The sequence below is a fragment of the Rhipicephalus sanguineus genome, chromosome 6 (genome assembly GCF_013339695.2).
Source record: "Rhipicephalus sanguineus isolate Rsan-2018 chromosome 6, BIME_Rsan_1.4, whole genome shotgun sequence".
In the NCBI taxonomy this organism is placed as follows: domain Eukaryota; kingdom Metazoa; phylum Arthropoda; class Arachnida; order Ixodida; family Ixodidae; genus Rhipicephalus; species Rhipicephalus sanguineus.
This window is the reverse complement of record NC_051181.1, coordinates 143,355,956-143,373,526: the sequence shown is the minus strand read 5'-3', so window position 1 is coordinate 143,373,526 and position 17,571 is coordinate 143,355,956. Positions and strand designations below refer to the sequence as shown.

General features: G+C 46.5%; 1 protein-coding gene across 1 annotated transcript in view; it reads left to right on the top strand.

The window, feature by feature from the left end:
• LOC119397613 (uncharacterized) overlaps positions 1-17,571 on the top strand; it is a 124,568-nt gene that overhangs the window by 80,037 nt on the left and 26,960 nt on the right. Inside the window, exons 27-30 of the mRNA XM_049416613.1 lie at positions 815-893; positions 6,109-6,218; positions 8,030-8,315; positions 13,790-13,848. Coding sequence (XP_049272570.1) covers positions 815-893; positions 6,109-6,218; positions 8,030-8,315; positions 13,790-13,848 — 534 coding nt within the window. The remainder of the gene's footprint in view (positions 1-814; positions 894-6,108; positions 6,219-8,029; positions 8,316-13,789; positions 13,849-17,571) is intronic.

Genomic DNA, 17,571 nt, shown 5'->3' with positions numbered 1-17,571 from the left:
CCATGTGTCCGGCGTCAAATCAAAGAAAGGGAGACAGAGGGTTCTAAAGAACAATTTGATAGGTGACTGTCGTTTTACGGGGGCGAGGAAATGGCGGATCAAAATAAAGATGTAAAAGGCAGGGTTATGGCAATTTACAGATGTTTCTTCAAAAGCCTTAAAGATATTCAAAGGGTTCAGAGTATTTGGTTGCTTGAACAATGGGTTGGCTCCTTTAAGTATTGGCCGAGTAACCGGAGGGTAGTAAAAAATTGATGAGCATCATATTTTCATTCGAGTGTAAAATTATACAGGGTGATCTAAATTAACATTCATGCTTTTCTCGGTATTCAGCTCTGGTAGGTCCATGAAGACCACCTCTGCAGACAAGTTATGTATCCAGGGACACACGAAGTGAGATTATAATTATTGCTGCCAGTCACCCAACTAAAAAAGATTGAATAAATACCGTTATAGTGACTGCAGTAAGCGGACGTGTTTGTATTGAAAAGTTAAAGGCTGTTGTGTTTCTGCACGGTTTCAATTGGCAGAATTCTAGAATGTCCATGCTCCGAGATATCTGGCTGCAAAGTTCAATTGCGGTTCCCATGATTACACATGCAAGACAATGAGGACTGGCGCAAACGCGTGCGTGCGTGCGTGTGTGTGAGATACCAGACACATTATGTATCTGTGTGACAGATACATCGGCTAGATACCGGATACATCGCACATCTGAGACCAGTAGCGCTGGTAAAAGATATGCCATCTGCATCTTTTTTTTTAAAAAGGTAATTTGTCTTCTGCCTTCATCAGATCGTTGTTTTATTCTCAGACAGGTCATGAAGTAGAGACACATTACATGGTGGTCGACTTCGAGAATTTTAGCATACGCAACGTCTACAGCTGGCAGGGTAAGTCCCCGCCACACATGTTCTTGTGCGAGATTTGCGTGCGGCATGGTTCAGGTTCATTCTTGCTACGCTCGGTCGTAATATTTCGTATTAGGCAGGTACACGTTTGCTGCCAGGAAATCCTGAGCAATTTATCATCACTAAAGTAGAAAAAGGAGCATTTCTTGCTTGCTATTTTGATAAACTTAATTTTGATCTGTTTACTAACAGATAAAATTATTCTTTTGTCTCGTTTTTAGAATCCCATACTTTTCCTGTGCAGTCCAATACATCCATTTTAACACACTTTTCAGCTGTATAGCAGGCAGGTCTGTAGTCAGGAGAGGAGGGGGGAGGGTGTTTTACCAAAAATGAATAATAAAATTAGGTGTTTTTCTCAAATAGTCAAGGAATTCAGAAAGTGGGCCTCCGGTCTTCGAAAAAAAAATTCCTGGTTATGGGTCTGATAGCAGGGAATTCGTAAAACACCCAAAGAGGCAATTTAAATGGAGAGAAGTTGTACTGCCAAGCGGTATTTTTTTTTGTTTGTTTGTTCGGCAGCGCAGTCGTCAAGGCAATTACGGACGTGTTTCAAGTGATGGAGGACCACTTCCCTGAATGCCTTGAAAAATGTGTTGCTATAAACGGTAAGTTCCCTTCCAGTCGGTGAAATATTTTTTGATGGATTTCTGTTATTCAATTGACGGCACGAAAATTTCGCTGTACCCTTAAGTCCGAATAAAATTAAATCAAGCGCCTAGCGACAATTAAAGGTTTTTAAAAGTAAAGGCGCAACTGTAACAAGGCGTTCTTTCATGATCAATTATAATTTTAATTGGCCAAGTGGGCGACCTACATGCTTCGTTATATATATCGAAACTGTCCTACCTGTCGCGAACAAGTTTTCTTTGTTTTAGTCTGAATTCTATGGTACAACTGCCTACATGCAATCATTTGATCCACTTTCATCACTAACTTCGTTCAATTAATTAATTTCATCGCTTCACGAATTTCATCGCATTTAACCTACTCAATACATAGTATATAACAGTTTTTAACTTGCAGGAGGGCCATAAGTGACCTAGGGATGGCGCGACATGTTTTTTATATATTTATTGTTTGTTAGCGACAGGTTATACTTCGCTTATTATTCCAGACAGTTTATGCCAGGGGTCTCAAACACATGGCCCGGCCCGCGCATGACTGTCTTCGTTCGATATGTTTTTTTTTTCTTAATAAGTATGTTCATGAGCGTCAACTTTGCAAAGAGGTACTCGCATTATTTTCTCGCTGATTGCGATTAAAAACGCTTTGTTTGGGTAAGTTACACCGACCATACGGATCTCGAGCATTTTGTTTTTGTGAAGCACGACATGCGGCCGCCATACGTTGAAACATAACCTTGGAACAAAAGCTCTACATTTCAGAATCGGCGTCCAGATTTTAGTCATTCGGGAGATCGGCATCGCTATGTTTCTCGAATCCTGACGGCAATTACCCTTCAAAAATGACCCATATATGACATAAAGGAAAAGCCTCGTTTAGCTGACATTTTGTTCAGTCTTCACCGTACAGTATGTGTGTATATATATGCATTACGCAACGCACGCTGATTGAACCACATACTTATCGGCTGGCGCAGCGCCTAGCTTTTTCCCGATCCTGTGGCGATTGATACGGCCGTTCCTGACCCAGAGAACAGCGGACAAAGTAGAAGTCTACGGTAAAGGTGAGAATCCAACACTTGGCCACTTGCCGGGCTGTTGTTAGCGGTTCTATGCACGAGTAGAGTGGCTGGTAAGGTGGTCAAAAGCCTGTGAAATACCTTTACGCAGGTCATTTTTAACGTCCGTGATCTCCAGTTTGTGGTCGAGTAACGCTTGTCGTTTTATATGCTCTTAGCTGCTTGGTGGTAATAAATGGTGAGCCCTTGTTCGAAAGGTTCACGTTAGTAAGAAGATACGAGGCTTGCTCATCGACCATTTTTTTCTAAACACGCATATGGTACTCTGATTCATTCACTTTTTGTTCTAAACACAAACAAGACACTCGTATCAAGCGTAAACCCTGAAATGACCCCAGCGTTGCTCTTGAATATTAATCTATTTTTCTCTGAAGCACGTAAAGCTGAGTTGGACTTTTTTTCTCTGTCACCCGGAGTCGTGGATGCCGTCAAGATTTGATTGAAGGATGCTAAGTACGCCTTGTCTAGAACTCTGAATATTAACGCTTCGTTGTACAAAACACTCAACACAGTTTAATAATAATTGTAGGGGTTTTACGTCCCAAAACCACGAAACGATTACGGGAGACGTTGTAGTGATGGGCTCCGGAAATTTTGACCACCTGGGGTTCCTTAACGTGCGCCTAAATACAAACACACGGGCCTTCTGCGCTTCGCTTCCATCGAAATGCGGCCGCCGCGGTCGTGATTCCATCCCGCGACCTTCGGGTCAGCAGTCGAGCACCATAACCACTAGACCACAACGCCGGGTACCGCTTGGCACAGTCACGGGGGCGGAAGTTCGTCGGTGGAGAGGACAATATTTCGCGGATGAACTAAGTTCACACAAAAACTTAGAATTCTTGGGGACATTGCACGAAGCTATCACATCTTATAATTTTAGGAGCTTGCTCCTTATGCTCGCACCTTGTCCGTTATCGGCGGCGTGTACACTAGTTCTCATTAGTCCCGCCATGAGCGCAGCTGTGCTCTCTCCGGTTATTTCAAGAATGCTCACTCAGTGAAGACAGGGCCGCGCGTCTCGTGTGGCGCTCGCGTTTGGCGCGCTTCCTTTCTCTTCGCCGGGAGCTCACTCAGTGAAAACATTGTTGTCGCTCCGCAGCATGAACACCCCAGCCAAGGCAGCAGCGCGGCGGGCTCGCAGCGCAGCAGCAGCTCGGGCTCGCCGCCAGCACTCTGCGGTGAGAGCCCCGCAGGCCGAAGCGAAGAGGGCTAATGTATATATAACAACGTTGTCACGTCTATATATGATTGTAGAGGAATGTGTACGGAGCATTCGCGGGTTACCCGATCATCTCCGAGCAAGCTCCTCTAACATCATTCACTTCGTGGATATGGCGGTGATTTTTTCGCTTGCTTCTGGGTTCACGTGCAATATTATCTGCTCTTTTCAACTTCAAATTCTATCCGGACTATCCCGATCCGAAACAACAGTGCTCTGCCGCCTGTGGCTTTGAGTGTCTTTCACGAACAGCTTTGTTTACCGAATCGGAATGGCAGACTGTGCTGCCTGTGCTCGCTGTGGCAGCGAGGAGACCATTGCGCACGTCCTGTGTCATTGTCCTCACTACAGCTCCCAAAGACAACAGCTCTCAGCAACGCTAGCACGCATCGATGACCAGCCGTTTTCTGAACCCCAGGTGGTCGAAATTTCCGGAGCCCTCCACTACGGCGTGCCTCATAAACATATCGTGGGTATGGGACGTTAAACCCCAGCAAATATTATGATAACTTCGATAAGTGATCATACCTACTGAACCTACTCTGTACTGCTGCATAAAACAAGGCTACGATAACACCAAGTGCAGAAAGCACAAAGAAAAGAAACTGTGTAAAGACGTTTGCATATTTCAAGGAAACAAGGGTAATTTTTCGAGGGGCTCGTTTCTATGACAGAAGCAACCAAATATTTTCAACAGACAATTAGGCCACGATAACCATAGCGGACATTAACTGTTGTCTGTAACTGTAGCTGTAACAATTATGACGTAAATTGAAATGAATTAAAGTGGACGAAAAAATCACCCTTTCAGTAGGTGGGAGCTGAATTCAAAGATTGTGGGTGGAGATCCCACTGACGGAAAGGGTGATATTTCGTCCATTTTATTTCGTTTCAATTTAGGACTTAAAGGGACCGACAACTGCCCAGAACATGAAATGAAATGACTCCACTGATGGAAAGATTATCCGTCGCATTGACTCAAACCAACCCTGTCTTTTTCGTGAGAGGTGGATTTATATTTTTATTTGTTAATTGAAAGTCGCGAAAAATGACCTGTGGCGCCTCTGGCGGCAAAAACATGAACGATCTGATGAAACCGGCCACGTGACCGTTGATAGGTGTACGCGGTCGGCGATTTTTTTGTTAGTACTGAAATATTGTTCGTTTCTTTATATTAAAAGGCATTACTCCATTAAAATGTACATATATGCTTGCGTTAGTAGTATGCATTAAAGTGGCGCTGCCTTCGCGTGACGTAATGATCCCATGCTCGTCAGCGCGTCTTGAGCAACTTTTCAGCGTGCTCATGCAACCTTGCACGCAGTTTCCAGGTCGCTAAGATTTTGGAGCGACATAGTTTTGCTACCTACACTTCGTCTCAGAAATGATGCGCGCTGCTACTCGGCGCGGTCACGCATATGCGTAGTAACGTTTTCGATGACTTGGCTTGGCTCGTGCATCGAGAGAGTAGCGACGCCGGGACAAGCCACCCATGACACAGGCGCAGGCATCTTGGACGCATGCGCACACAACGCGGTATAGATACAGGGAAGGTGTATAATGTCACATCATCTTATTGTGACAGCTTGTTATCTTGAAAAATAGTTGAAAAGCTCTAAATAAAGGTGGTTAAGCATAGTTACAGGAACTCCTGTGAAAGCAGAACAACGATAGCTTTCACAAATCGCGAGAAGGGCTGGCGGCATCGCTATGAATTCTCAGCGTTGCTGGAGGAAAACTCCATCCGTGTTTAGAGCCTTTCAGATCGAAAAATACTGCTTGTAAAATAACTACGTGCTGTTGGGATTAACGACTGCAGCTACAAACACTGCGAAGGGTGAGCTTTCTGGCGCGGCGTAAAAAAAAAATGGGTCGAGAAAAAGCAGTTGTCGGTCCCTTTAATTATTACACTACAGTTAAAAACAACAGTTAATGGCCCTTATTCTTTCCCTGGCGTAATTATCTGTTGGATTCATTCGGTTGTGTTGCATATTTCAAGGTCACTTAAAGAAGGAAAGTAGCACCGGTGTAACACGGACACTTTTGATCGCGATCAGGCCTGATCCAGATCCAATTTAATGATCGTGATTGGCCTCTTTACGCAAGCTGCGCAAGTTAGCCGATCACAGTACAGAAACTTAATCCCGATCAGGCTTAATCGCAATCAGCAGTGCACCGTGTGACACCGGTATAAGCCATCTTCCACGTTGGGGAATGTTGGCCGAGTTCAATGGAAGGAAGCTGATTACAGCTGTTCATGTCCTTCTCAGCGGACGGCTGGAGGGAGGTTCTGCTGAGCATCGTAGACGCTGCATCTCTGCCGGCCCACTGGGGCGGGAGCATGGTGGGGCCGGGCAACGACCCGCGATGCAGACACAAGGTTGGTTCTGAATTAGTTAGCACGTACGACATGTACTTGATCTCGCGACATGAGTGACTCGCAAAATATTGTGATTATCATGGCTGGCAATGCGGATGTAACGGATGTCAGTGCTTTTTGTTGGAACTTATTGCTGTGTGTACGCTTTTGATTGTCACGAGAGCAACTATGTGATGCAAGCAGATGCATACCACCTTATATGGACATGCCAAGGATTACAGTCCGAACGCACCCGTCATCTCCTGCAAGCTGGTCTTCGCTACAGTGACACAAACAGTTATGACCGGTGGATACATGACAACACATTCCACAAGACACTTCTTCACTTCTTACACAACACTGGCCTAACGGCGCACATTTAACACAAATATACATAACAACTATTATGCCTTAAGGGCAAGTCTATGTCGCAAAAAAAAACTATACTAACGAAGCCAATTCTAACTGTTATTAATGCGAAATGTTTAGAACGTTTGACATTAAACGCTGCAGTCTCTGAAGTCTCGTGTTCTCATACTCACCGCTGCCTCTTGCTATTTTTGTTCGAAACTTTGCGGAAGTGTTGACGTCAAGTTGCGAAAGCGAGTTTGTAGAAATAGGCTGCCATGGATATTATTGTTCCTAGTTTACGGGCTTGCTGTTTCGTTCTCCCGGCAATTCACATACAGTCAGCGAAGTGACCAGATTGAATGGCAGTGCAAGTATGCCCTACACGTAATCTATTGCGGGAGTCAAGTCTTAATATGTTATATATGACGTAAACTTTGCAATGATCAGACATGTCATGTTTGCGATGACTAAACAGCATGTTTCGTGGACATTTTATTTGTTAAGCCTTCCGTCCAATTTAATTGCATTCCGTGTACAAGCCACCCACTAATACACGTGTCTTCCGGCCCACATAAGCTCTTTAAGAACTTTTCCTACGGCAGCGGTGGCCGTATAGTGGCAGCTAGTGCTCCCTTATACCCTACGCACGGCAATCAATAGACTGGCTTGGTGGACTGTATTTTGGCCATTAATCCGTATAAGGTGGTTTCGTATATCTCAAATGGTTTTCGAACAGGGACACATAGGAAATGGACAAAGCAAAGATTGGCTTAGAGAGTTTTGATTTGTCTGTAAACTTCTGGACGCGTTTGCGGACACCAGGTTACCAAAGCCTTCGGCGGCAGTATATAGCAAAAGCTAGCAGAACATATATGGCGTTTTGTCGAACTGCAATACAATGAAAAATATGTCGTCATTAAATAATCAGTGCTGTCGTCAAAAAAAAAGAGTTTTGCGAGTTAACGATTATCTTACTGCCAAAACATACAAGCCACTGCAATATGTTGGGCTCCAGCTGCATCATCAGATGTCACCACCAGCGTGGTAGTTCCCGTATACTTCTACGGTAACCACTAATGCCCCGCCACGGTGGTCTAGTGGTTACGGCGCTCGACTGCTGACCCGAAGGTCGCGGGATCGAATCCCGGCCGCGGCGGCCGCATTTTCGATGGAGGCGAAAATGTTTGAGGCCCGTGTACTTAGATTTAGGTGCACGTTAAAGAACCCCAGGCGGTCGAAATTTCCGGAGCCCTCCACTATGGCGTCCCTCATAATCATATCGTGATTTTGGGACGTTAAACACCAGATATTATTATATTAACCACTAATAAGCAAAGTGTTACAAGTCTACCGCCAAACCAAAACTCTCAAATTTTTGTCTTATTCGGTTTGCTGCGCTGTTTTCGTGTAAAATGAAGAACAGGATACGCTCCCGAAATGTTTGTTCGGGTATTGCTTCATGTAATTGCTTGCGCTCGCAGGTGAATTACGGTGGCCGGTTTGAGGAAGGTTTGGAACGAGGTGGATCTCTGTTCGCAGAAGCTGGAGTCGAAAAGCGCACTATCAGTCGCCGTGACCGGTGGGAACTGCACGTGCGCGTAACGGAGGCGGGCGCGCGAATCTGCTGGCGCTACCAGGTGGTCGGAGGAGACCTGGCATTTGGATTGCGTTTACTCACGGGAGATCCTTTGCTACCCCTCCGGCACGTCGAGGCTTGCAGTCAAGCACCCCAGGAAGGAAGCTGGTGCTGCGATGCACCTGGAACATGTATGAACCAGTGTAATTGTAACGCTCTCTGGATTTGATGGACATGGCTAAATGAAAAACACACTGCAGCACCAAGAGGCAGTACCTGCTACTCCGGCAACATCTGTTGGTGTCGCAGTGAGAAACAGAAATATATGAGAACATTTTGAAAGATATAATTATATATCCAATTATGAAGCATCACAAAGAAAAAAAAACAATAATGCATTAATTACATAGGCTAAACGCTTAGAGATAGTTTTAAAGGGAAGAATAAATTAAAGGCACCAAGGTTAACCGGGACTGAGCCCACTTGGTTATCTTGCAATGGGAAGAAAGAAGAAGGGGAGGTACCACTGCTCAGCCTAGAATTAGGATTCATTAAGAATAACTCTTTTTCCAAATTAACGCCATAACCCCTCGCAGAATTTGAAAAATTTAAGATCGTATGATCCGCCCGACCCTTGATGGATTTCCCTAAAAAGGGCATTTGCCAATCATCTCAGACGCATTATCACCATTATCATAATCATCGTTATTCTGCCGACGTAGTAGCTGTTCATGTGCCCTTCCACATTCCGGTGGAGTACGGAAGCGCTTCTGACATAATCCCGGAACAATTTTTGTTATTGCTGACGAGCCATGGTGCTGCTGTTTTGAGTTTTCAAGCGCTATGCTTCTGAAGGCGTGCGATAACGTTATTAATGGCATATCCACTATTTGCAAACGACATCTAGAATTTGTTCTCTCTAACTCAGGAGCGACCGAACAGGGCTCACGAGTGAGGTAATCATAACGACAGTCTCTTATGTTAATTCGTCCATTTATCGGGAACAGACGGGATACATAAAGTCGCACGAATTGCAAACACTCGTTTGCCCATCATATTGGCGACGGTGGATTGAAACAAGCACGAGGCGCCATAGGTGTTTAGGGAAAGCAAATGCCACCAGTCAATTGCATCATCTAGCAGTTATAAAGAAACAAGAAAACGCGATTTAATCAAAATTGGGTCATACCAGCACACGAAGCGTTGAAAGTGCTGCACATTAGCTTACAGCAACGACGCTATACGACGCCTGACTGTGTAATTAACTATAGTGCGCAATCGTCGCACAAGGTCAATGTAATAAACCGAACGACCAAGGGAAAGGAGCACCTGTGCTCCTACGACCAAGGGAAAGGAGGCCTGTGCTCTTCCTAGCGTTAGCGAAAGGCCCGGTAAAATTCTTACACTGGAGCACACTTCTATTTCTTATTCCTTTTTTCCCCCTTTTTTTGTGTTTATAAACCTCTTTTTGTGCAGGATGGCAAACTGGATACTTGCACAAGCATGCTAACTTGCTTGCTATCTTTGCCCATCCATCCTTTACACTGAAGCTGTACGTGGTTAGGCGAAGCTAAAGTTCGTCCGTCCAGTGTGCGCAAAAACTCCTAGCGCGTATGTGCCAAAGAATTTGGGCAAATCATACGGGTCCGCTAAAAATGAAGAAGGGAACACACGGGTGGCAAACACCTATTAAGAATACTGCGCACACGTAATCAATAATTTGCCAAAACTTTAGTAAAGTTCAGGTTCTTTTGAAGATGAGAAACCACACTCCACACTCGGCGCCCGAGACGCACCACTCGAGGTGATATAAACGAAGTGGGAGGTGAAATTAAGTTTGAAGAAAAAAAAACAACGCTCCACACTCGGCGCCCGAGGCGCACCACCCGAGGTGGTATAAACGAAGTGGGAGAAATTAACGTTGGATTCGCTGGTCGCTTGAAGAATGAGATACGCTGGAGAAGTTTAGAGGAAAATCAAGACAACTTATATTTACAGACTTACAAGAAGAGTTACAAGCATAAATGTTACAAAGAAATAAAGAAAAAGAAGTACTGGAAATGAACCGTCTGTAGGGCGACCCTACGAATTCGGCAGAGCCGACGGTGCCGAACACCTTAAGCCCGGTTCAGAACACCAGACGGAGCACCGGGGCAGCTTTTTATTACCCTGATGCTCCGCCTTTACATTACTGTCGGCGAATAGCCACCTGTTTGCCCTGTAATTGGGCGGTGCATGCAGCAAATCAACAAACTCGCGACAAGGTCACCACCTCCTTACACCTATGCGGGCTCATGCCCCTCGCCCCGAGCAACACACAAACAAGAGGCAAATAAAAACAACGTAAACTAAAGTTGTTGTGGCCAGGGCAGGCTCAGCTGACGCTACACGTGTCTAGAGTTGAGTGTACGCGTGCAGTGACGAGAAAAGAAAAGAAAAAACGTGCCTGAGAAAAACGACCCTGGTGGTATGTCAAACACATTTGCCGAAGGGACACTACACTTCGACCACCCTCGGGCCACTTAGCTTCTCCCCCCTCCGCGCACAACGTTACACGCGACACCACTTACAAGCTCTTTACCTCAGTTCCCGCTCCAGCTAGTCTGCCGAACCAGACTGTAAGCAAAGTGTGGAAATGGATGCCACGCCGAAGGGGGCGAGCGCACAAACAATTGTCAAAGGTGCCGACCGAGCGCTCGATGCCCCACGACGTGGGCCCGCTCCTCGTCGATCACGTCTCCGAGTGTCAAGGGCCTGTCCGCCGTTAGAGACACCTGAAAGCCTCCGGCGGCCGCGCGATGCACAAAAAGCAGGCCGCTTGGTCTGCTACCTTCATGGGTGGCGCCGGCGAAGCGCGCGAACGGCAAACGGTGGGCCCGGAGGCGGCCCATTCATACGTCGCCAAAAAGGCATCGCTGAGCAAACAGGGAGGTCATTACGACAACGTTTCCAATCCTTCCTGCCGCCGCCCGCGAGCGGGGCCGGGCACCTTTGTCCTGGCCGCGACAAGGAATCCGATGGGCTCACCCATCTCCGGAGTCTTAAGTACTTTTTGGGGCGATGCACAGGCACTTCGAAGCACCCCGCCGGCGTGACCCCCCAAGTTGGCCGCACCAAGTAAACAAAAAAGAGAACCGTGCGTCCGGTTTTGACGGCGGTCCTACAACTTTAATGAACCGTCGGGATGAACCCAGTGATCAACACCGGGGCTGCACGTTTCAGCTTCGCTGGTTAAGCATCTGTACGGAGTGCTCAGGCGGTGATTTTTTTACCCCTAAACACACACACACACACACACACACACACACACACACACACACACACACACACACACACACACACACACACACACACACACATATATATATATATATATATATATATATATATATATATATATATATATATATATATATATATATATATATATATATATATATATATATATATATATATATATATATAATCAAAAATGCATGGGCAGCCGTTCATTGGGATCTATCATAGTCTCTCTCGCAACTTTCGAAAATTTAACACCAAACAAATAACTGAAAGATGACAAGGAAAAAAATAATAATTGGAGTTTTGCGTCCCAATACCACGATATGATTACGAGGGACGCCGTATTGGAGGGCTCCGGAAATTTCGACCGCCTGGGGTTCTGTAACGTGCAACCTAAATCTAAGTACACGGACCTCAAACATTTTCGCTTCCACACCGAAAATGCGGCCGCCACGGCCTGGATTCGATCCCGCGACCTTCGGGTCAGCAGTCAGTACCATAACCACTAGACTACCGTAGCGGGTGACTAGGAAAAAGACGAAGCCCTGCATTCGAAGATTTCAGTGAAGCTAAAGCTTTACGGATCAAGAAACTCACGCCACATTCTCACTGTGACAAGCACTACGTCGGCAGTCCTTGTTATCGTCTCTCTTTTTTTGTTTGTTTGTTTGTTTACCCAGGTCAATATGTATCTCCGGAGCAAATGGAAACCGGTCCGCGCGATCGTTGTTATTCAAGGGTGGCGTGCCCTTCGCGGGGCGACGGTTTTTAGTGAAAGATGAAAACGTAGATTGCACAAAGAAGGTAAGGTCAACTTTCGCCGCAGTCATTGCACCGTTGTGACATCGGATGCGCGTACTATTGCTGCTTAGGTAGCAAAGAGTGAGTGGTTTTTCACTGTTACTATGTGCATGCTAAGCTAAATGAAAGAGTAAAAGCTAACTGGATCGGTGCAGTTTTAACGTCGAGGGCCACCACAGCGACGGCAACAAAGCCCCACAGCAGGCGCGGTCACCAACCGTGAATGCGACCGACGGTGGTCGAAATAATGCGCTGCAATAAATGGTCTGCGAAGTTACGCGAAGTCTTGCTACTATGCGATTTCCAAAAAAATTCTGAACAGATGTCGAGTTGTTGGGTGATAGTGGCTTGCTGGCAGTCGCGGCAGTTAACGACCACTGTCGCGTTTTTATTTGTCGTTTTTCTTTTTCTTTTGTTGTTGTTGAAGAAGAGCTACGTACGTGTCTTCGCAATCTCTTCGTCGTGTCCAAGGCAAACACCTTGAAAGTCGGAGCGGGGGATCTATCCTTTACGAAGTAATCTTAGAGCTAGCTGCGTAGTTACGGTCATAAACATGAATAAAAGACAAACAAACAAACAGGGTCGATAGCGAAGGTCACAGAAATACGCGGCTCCGCTATTTGGCCGTGCGAGCGGCCCAGTCGTATACGACTAGTATGGGGAAAGTTCTCGCCAAGCGTACGATGAAAAGCTAGATATCGACGTTGAAAACGTACTCGTTTACGGCTTGAAAAGTGACGGATGTACTCAGCCGAGTCTGCATACCTCACAGCCTAAAGACGTGCTTTTCCCGCTCACAGGGCTCCCAGTGATGCACCTACTTAGTACTTTATAACAATATAAACCCGCCTAGCGACACTAGGAGTCGCAGCCTTCATTTTAACCCGCAAAACAACCGCGCTGCTGTGTACGGTCACTGACCCGAAAGACGCGGGTTCGATCTTGGCTGCTTCGGTCGCATTTCGATGGAGGCGAAGTGACAAGGGCCCGTGTACTTAGATTTAGGTGCCTGTTAAAGCCACCCAGGTGGTCGAAATTTCCGGAGCCCTCCACTACGGCATCTCTCATAATCATATCATGGCTTTTGGTACGTAAAACACCAACAATAATTATTGCCTAACCCGTGCCCTCCTCTTAGTCTTATTTTGATTAGACAAGCCGCCCCATATCCTCTCTTAAGAACAGACAAGGCCAAAACTCTACTGCTCAAAAAGAAGTCGAAGGCATGCGTATACAGTGAAATACAGATTCATAATCTGAAACTCGGAGCTGTGAACGCGAGGCGCATTATTCTAGACAGTTGCTCTGAAATGTTACAGAGGGAAAGACAGACATGGACGAATTCTTATTCGTATATACGTCCTAAGCCTGACGCGCTTCCCGGAGGATCAAGGAAAGACGATGCCGTACACAGGACGTCCAGGAAGGGAGCAGGCGCATTTCTGGCTGCAGCGTCCTACCCTTGTAATATCGTCCTATCGTTGCGTTTTGTGTGTTCCTAAGTGATTTTGTCCTATTTCGTGGCGCCGTTTCGTAATCACGAATCCTGTCCTCACTGTTTCTTTCGCTCTCTTGGACGCAGATGTGCTAGAGTTCGACAACACCCACAGCTGGTTCACCAGCAAGACTTTGGCCTACGAGGTGAACGTACACATGCCGGACGGTACTCACTGAGCGCAAGTCACTGCGTCGAAACGTGGCCTGTATGAACATCCGCGCGCCCGCCCATCCCCTCGCTATAGTGATACCTTCCCTCACTTTCTTCACGGCCTGTTCACTTCCCTCACAAACTTACGATCACAGAGCAAATAAAGGACGTTTACCTCGTCATTCTGGTTATTTTACAGCGATGTGTGTTAGGGATTCTTCTCCATCTTCAGACTTATGTACAGAAAAGAAAATTATGTTACCTACAAGTTAATGACTACGAAGATGAAGATGATGGTTGTCAGGGAGGTAGCCAGAAATTTCTTTAGGAGAGGGGTGGGGGGGGGGGGAGGAGAGTCTGACCATACTTTCCTACGTTCGTACATGTGTTTGTATGTGTGCCTGTATATATACACGCGCAAAATTAAAAAAAAATGCCGGGGAAAATCCCTGCCCCCCTCCCGCGGCTACGCCACTGATAGTGATATAAAGCGACCAGTTTAATTTCTAGAACAAGGTACCGTCATTGACATATTTGCACAGCGCAAAAAAGAACGAGGGCGGAGAGAGTACACAACACAAGCGCTGCAAAAATGTTGACGCTAAATCACCAACTAGCCCAAGCAACCGCTCTTTCAAGGTACCGTCAGTTTCATGGCCGATCCCCCGCGGTGAGTTGCGCCAGGTTACTGAGGAACAACCAACCAACCAACGATTGAGTCACAGGAACAATGAGGTGGTGTTATCGCGCAACCAGCAATACCCATCAATGAAAGAGGCTCGCGTAACTTCTCGTCGGAAAGTACAGCGCCACCTTGAACGTTTTGATCTCAACAGACGGTTGGCACGACGAACACCAAGGCCAGGAAGGGATCCAGCGCCGTCTTCTTGGAAAGTGACATCTTTTAGCCGCGAAAGAGCACAACACAAAAGAAAGAAACACACAACGACCTTTGTGTATGTGCTCTTTCGCGGCTAAAAGATGTCACTAAGCAAGTACCAACTAGGCCAACAAACAGTCTTGTTAAAACATACTTCTTGGAAACATTTCGGCAATAGGAATGCCGCACTGCGCCTGTCCCGAAACATTCCGCCAACATAGGCAACCTTACTAGTTCTATAGGGTATTTAATAGTTTTTCAGCGTGCATGAAAATGCTGGGAGCCGCCAACCGTTAGTTATGTCTTTTGACAGACGGCGAAAACGGCGACTTGTAGACCAACTGATAAAGTACGATGACGTTGCACAGCGCTTGCACATATATATTTGTAAGTAAGCAGAAGCAAAAAAAGAAATTTAAGGTAGCTTCCCACTAGCGCGGCCAAGCCTGAATGAAGTGCTGAGCTGGGCGGCCTTCTTTGTTTCTCTTTATTTTTCTCTTTCTTTCTCTTTCCCTCGCATCTCTCAGTTTTAGGGGCGAAGCTCCTTAAGGCGGCACCGGTTCGTCCCTCGTCGTGCTCGTAGTAGTGAGTAACAAGTCTTACCCTTTGACCTCCAAGGTGGTGCCGGTGGGAGATTTCTCCTGTGCGTTGTTGAACAATAAAAAATTCGCAGCGTGCGCGTTAACTAAAAGCCGAATTCTTCTGTCTCTGTAGAAGTGTAAGTGTTAGCTAAAAGCCGACTTCTTCTGTCTCTCATTCCCATTAGCAGCCATTGTTTACCTCCAAGGTAGTGCCTGGTGAGATTTCTCCTGTGCGTGATTAAACAATAAAAATTTTGTTCAAAACGCCGTTGATTGATGAAATAAACCAACGAAAGACGCCAGATGTTTTGTAAAAACAAAACGAAAGAACGCCAGATGTTTCTAAAGCAAAACGAAAAAGACGCCAGCTGCTTAACGAAAGACGCAAGGTGTTTTCTAAAGCAATGGTTTTCTAAACAATGAAAATTCACAGCGTACATGTCAAATTAAAGTGAGCTGCAAGTCGTCATAACTCATCGAACCTTTAGTATAAACGCGCCCGATCTCACGTCGGTGATGATGTACTGGGCAGAATTCACGGAAGATTCACGGTTTACCGATGAACCTCCGCAGCTTCGCCCACTCATCATCATTCACTCCGTGGATATGCTGTGATTTTTTCTGTCTTTTTTGTCTTTGTTTATTTCCATTTCTTTCTTTCTGTCTCTATGTATTTCTTTGTGTTTTTCGCTCTTTCTATCTTTCTCTTTCTTGCCCTTCTTTCTTTCTATTTCTCGCTTCCTTTTTATTTATAGCTCTTTCACTCTCTCTCTCTCTTTATTTCTCTCTCTCTCACTCTCTCTTTCTCTCTTTCTTCCCTTTCTTTCTCTCCATTTCTCTCTTTCTCTTTCTTTCAATGCTATGCTTCACTTTCTTCCCACACCCTTTCCCTACTTCTCACTCTCACTTCCCTTTCCCACCAGCTTGCTATACTATACAAGGCTAGGCTATGCTCTGCTAGCGTGCCTGGATAACCGAGTGGTTAGGACGCTCGCCTTCGGATCGTGGGTACGCGGGTTCGAATCCCGCCGCATCACGGGGAATTACTTTTTTGCCAAGAATTTCTCTCTTTCATTCCACGCCGGAGAAATCGGCGCACGTGTTTTGGGAGAGAAGCAGAAGAAGAAGAGGAGGACTTAGAGGAAGAAGAGGGCGCGAGCCGATTCACGATGATGATAGTTTCTATGCGCACTACCCGGCGCAACGAAAAGCTTAAAGATCTCCGCTCTTTAAAAAAAAGGGGGCGCGGGGGATGCCAGTTACAGTCACAACTAAGTGACTAAATATCAGAAACTATACCACATGGCGCAATTCAGGATACATACAGGTCACGTATAATATTGTTACGTGAGTGACAGTCGCTTTTACAAGTCGCTATTCACAAGATATATTTGCAAGAATGGCTGCAGCACTGAGCAATCCGGCTCCGAGCTCGAGCAGCTAGCGACCTTCGTCCTCTTCGTCGAGCGCACACGCGTGTCGACAATATGGATTCCGGCAGCCTACATGTAGCATAACCCCCGGCCCAAAGGCGCCGTCTCGGCGCATCTAGACGTCAACGTCATTGGGCGAGTGGTACTGCTTCAGGCGTGCGACGTGTACGATGTCGCTGGCATGCGGGGTGGATGAAGACGACGAGTCAGCAGGAGCGATTTCACAGGTGACGGGAGTCACCGCACGAAGCACTCGGTATGGCCCTGTGTACCGAGAGAGCAGTTTGTCGGACAGGCCAACGTGCCGGGTCGGAGACCACAGCAGAACCAAAGAACCGGGCGAAAAGTGTACGTCGCGGTGTCGTTGATCATACCGACGGCGTTGGTTCTCTTGGGAGGTCAGAAGGCGAGTACGAGCGGCTTCGCGTGCATGAGCGGCCCGGCTGATAGCGTCCAGGGCGTATTCAGTGGTCGGAGCTGCTGGCAACGGAATGACTGTATCAAGGGGCAATGTGGGTTCGCGGCCGAACAGCAGGAAAAATGGGGAGTGACCAGCCGTGTCATGGCGCGAGGAGTTGTAGGCAAATGTCACGTACGGTAGAGCAAGGTCCCAGTCGGAGTGGTCTGAGGAAACATGAGGAAAGCATGTCGGTTAGGGTTCGGTTCAGACGCTCCGTGAGGCCATTCGTTTGCGGATGGTACGACATAGTGAGCTTATGCCGCGTTTCACATGAACGCAGGATGTCCGCTATGACTCTCGATAGAAATGTGCGGCCACGGTCCGTGAGCAGCTGGCGTGGAGCACCGTGTTGCAAGATCACG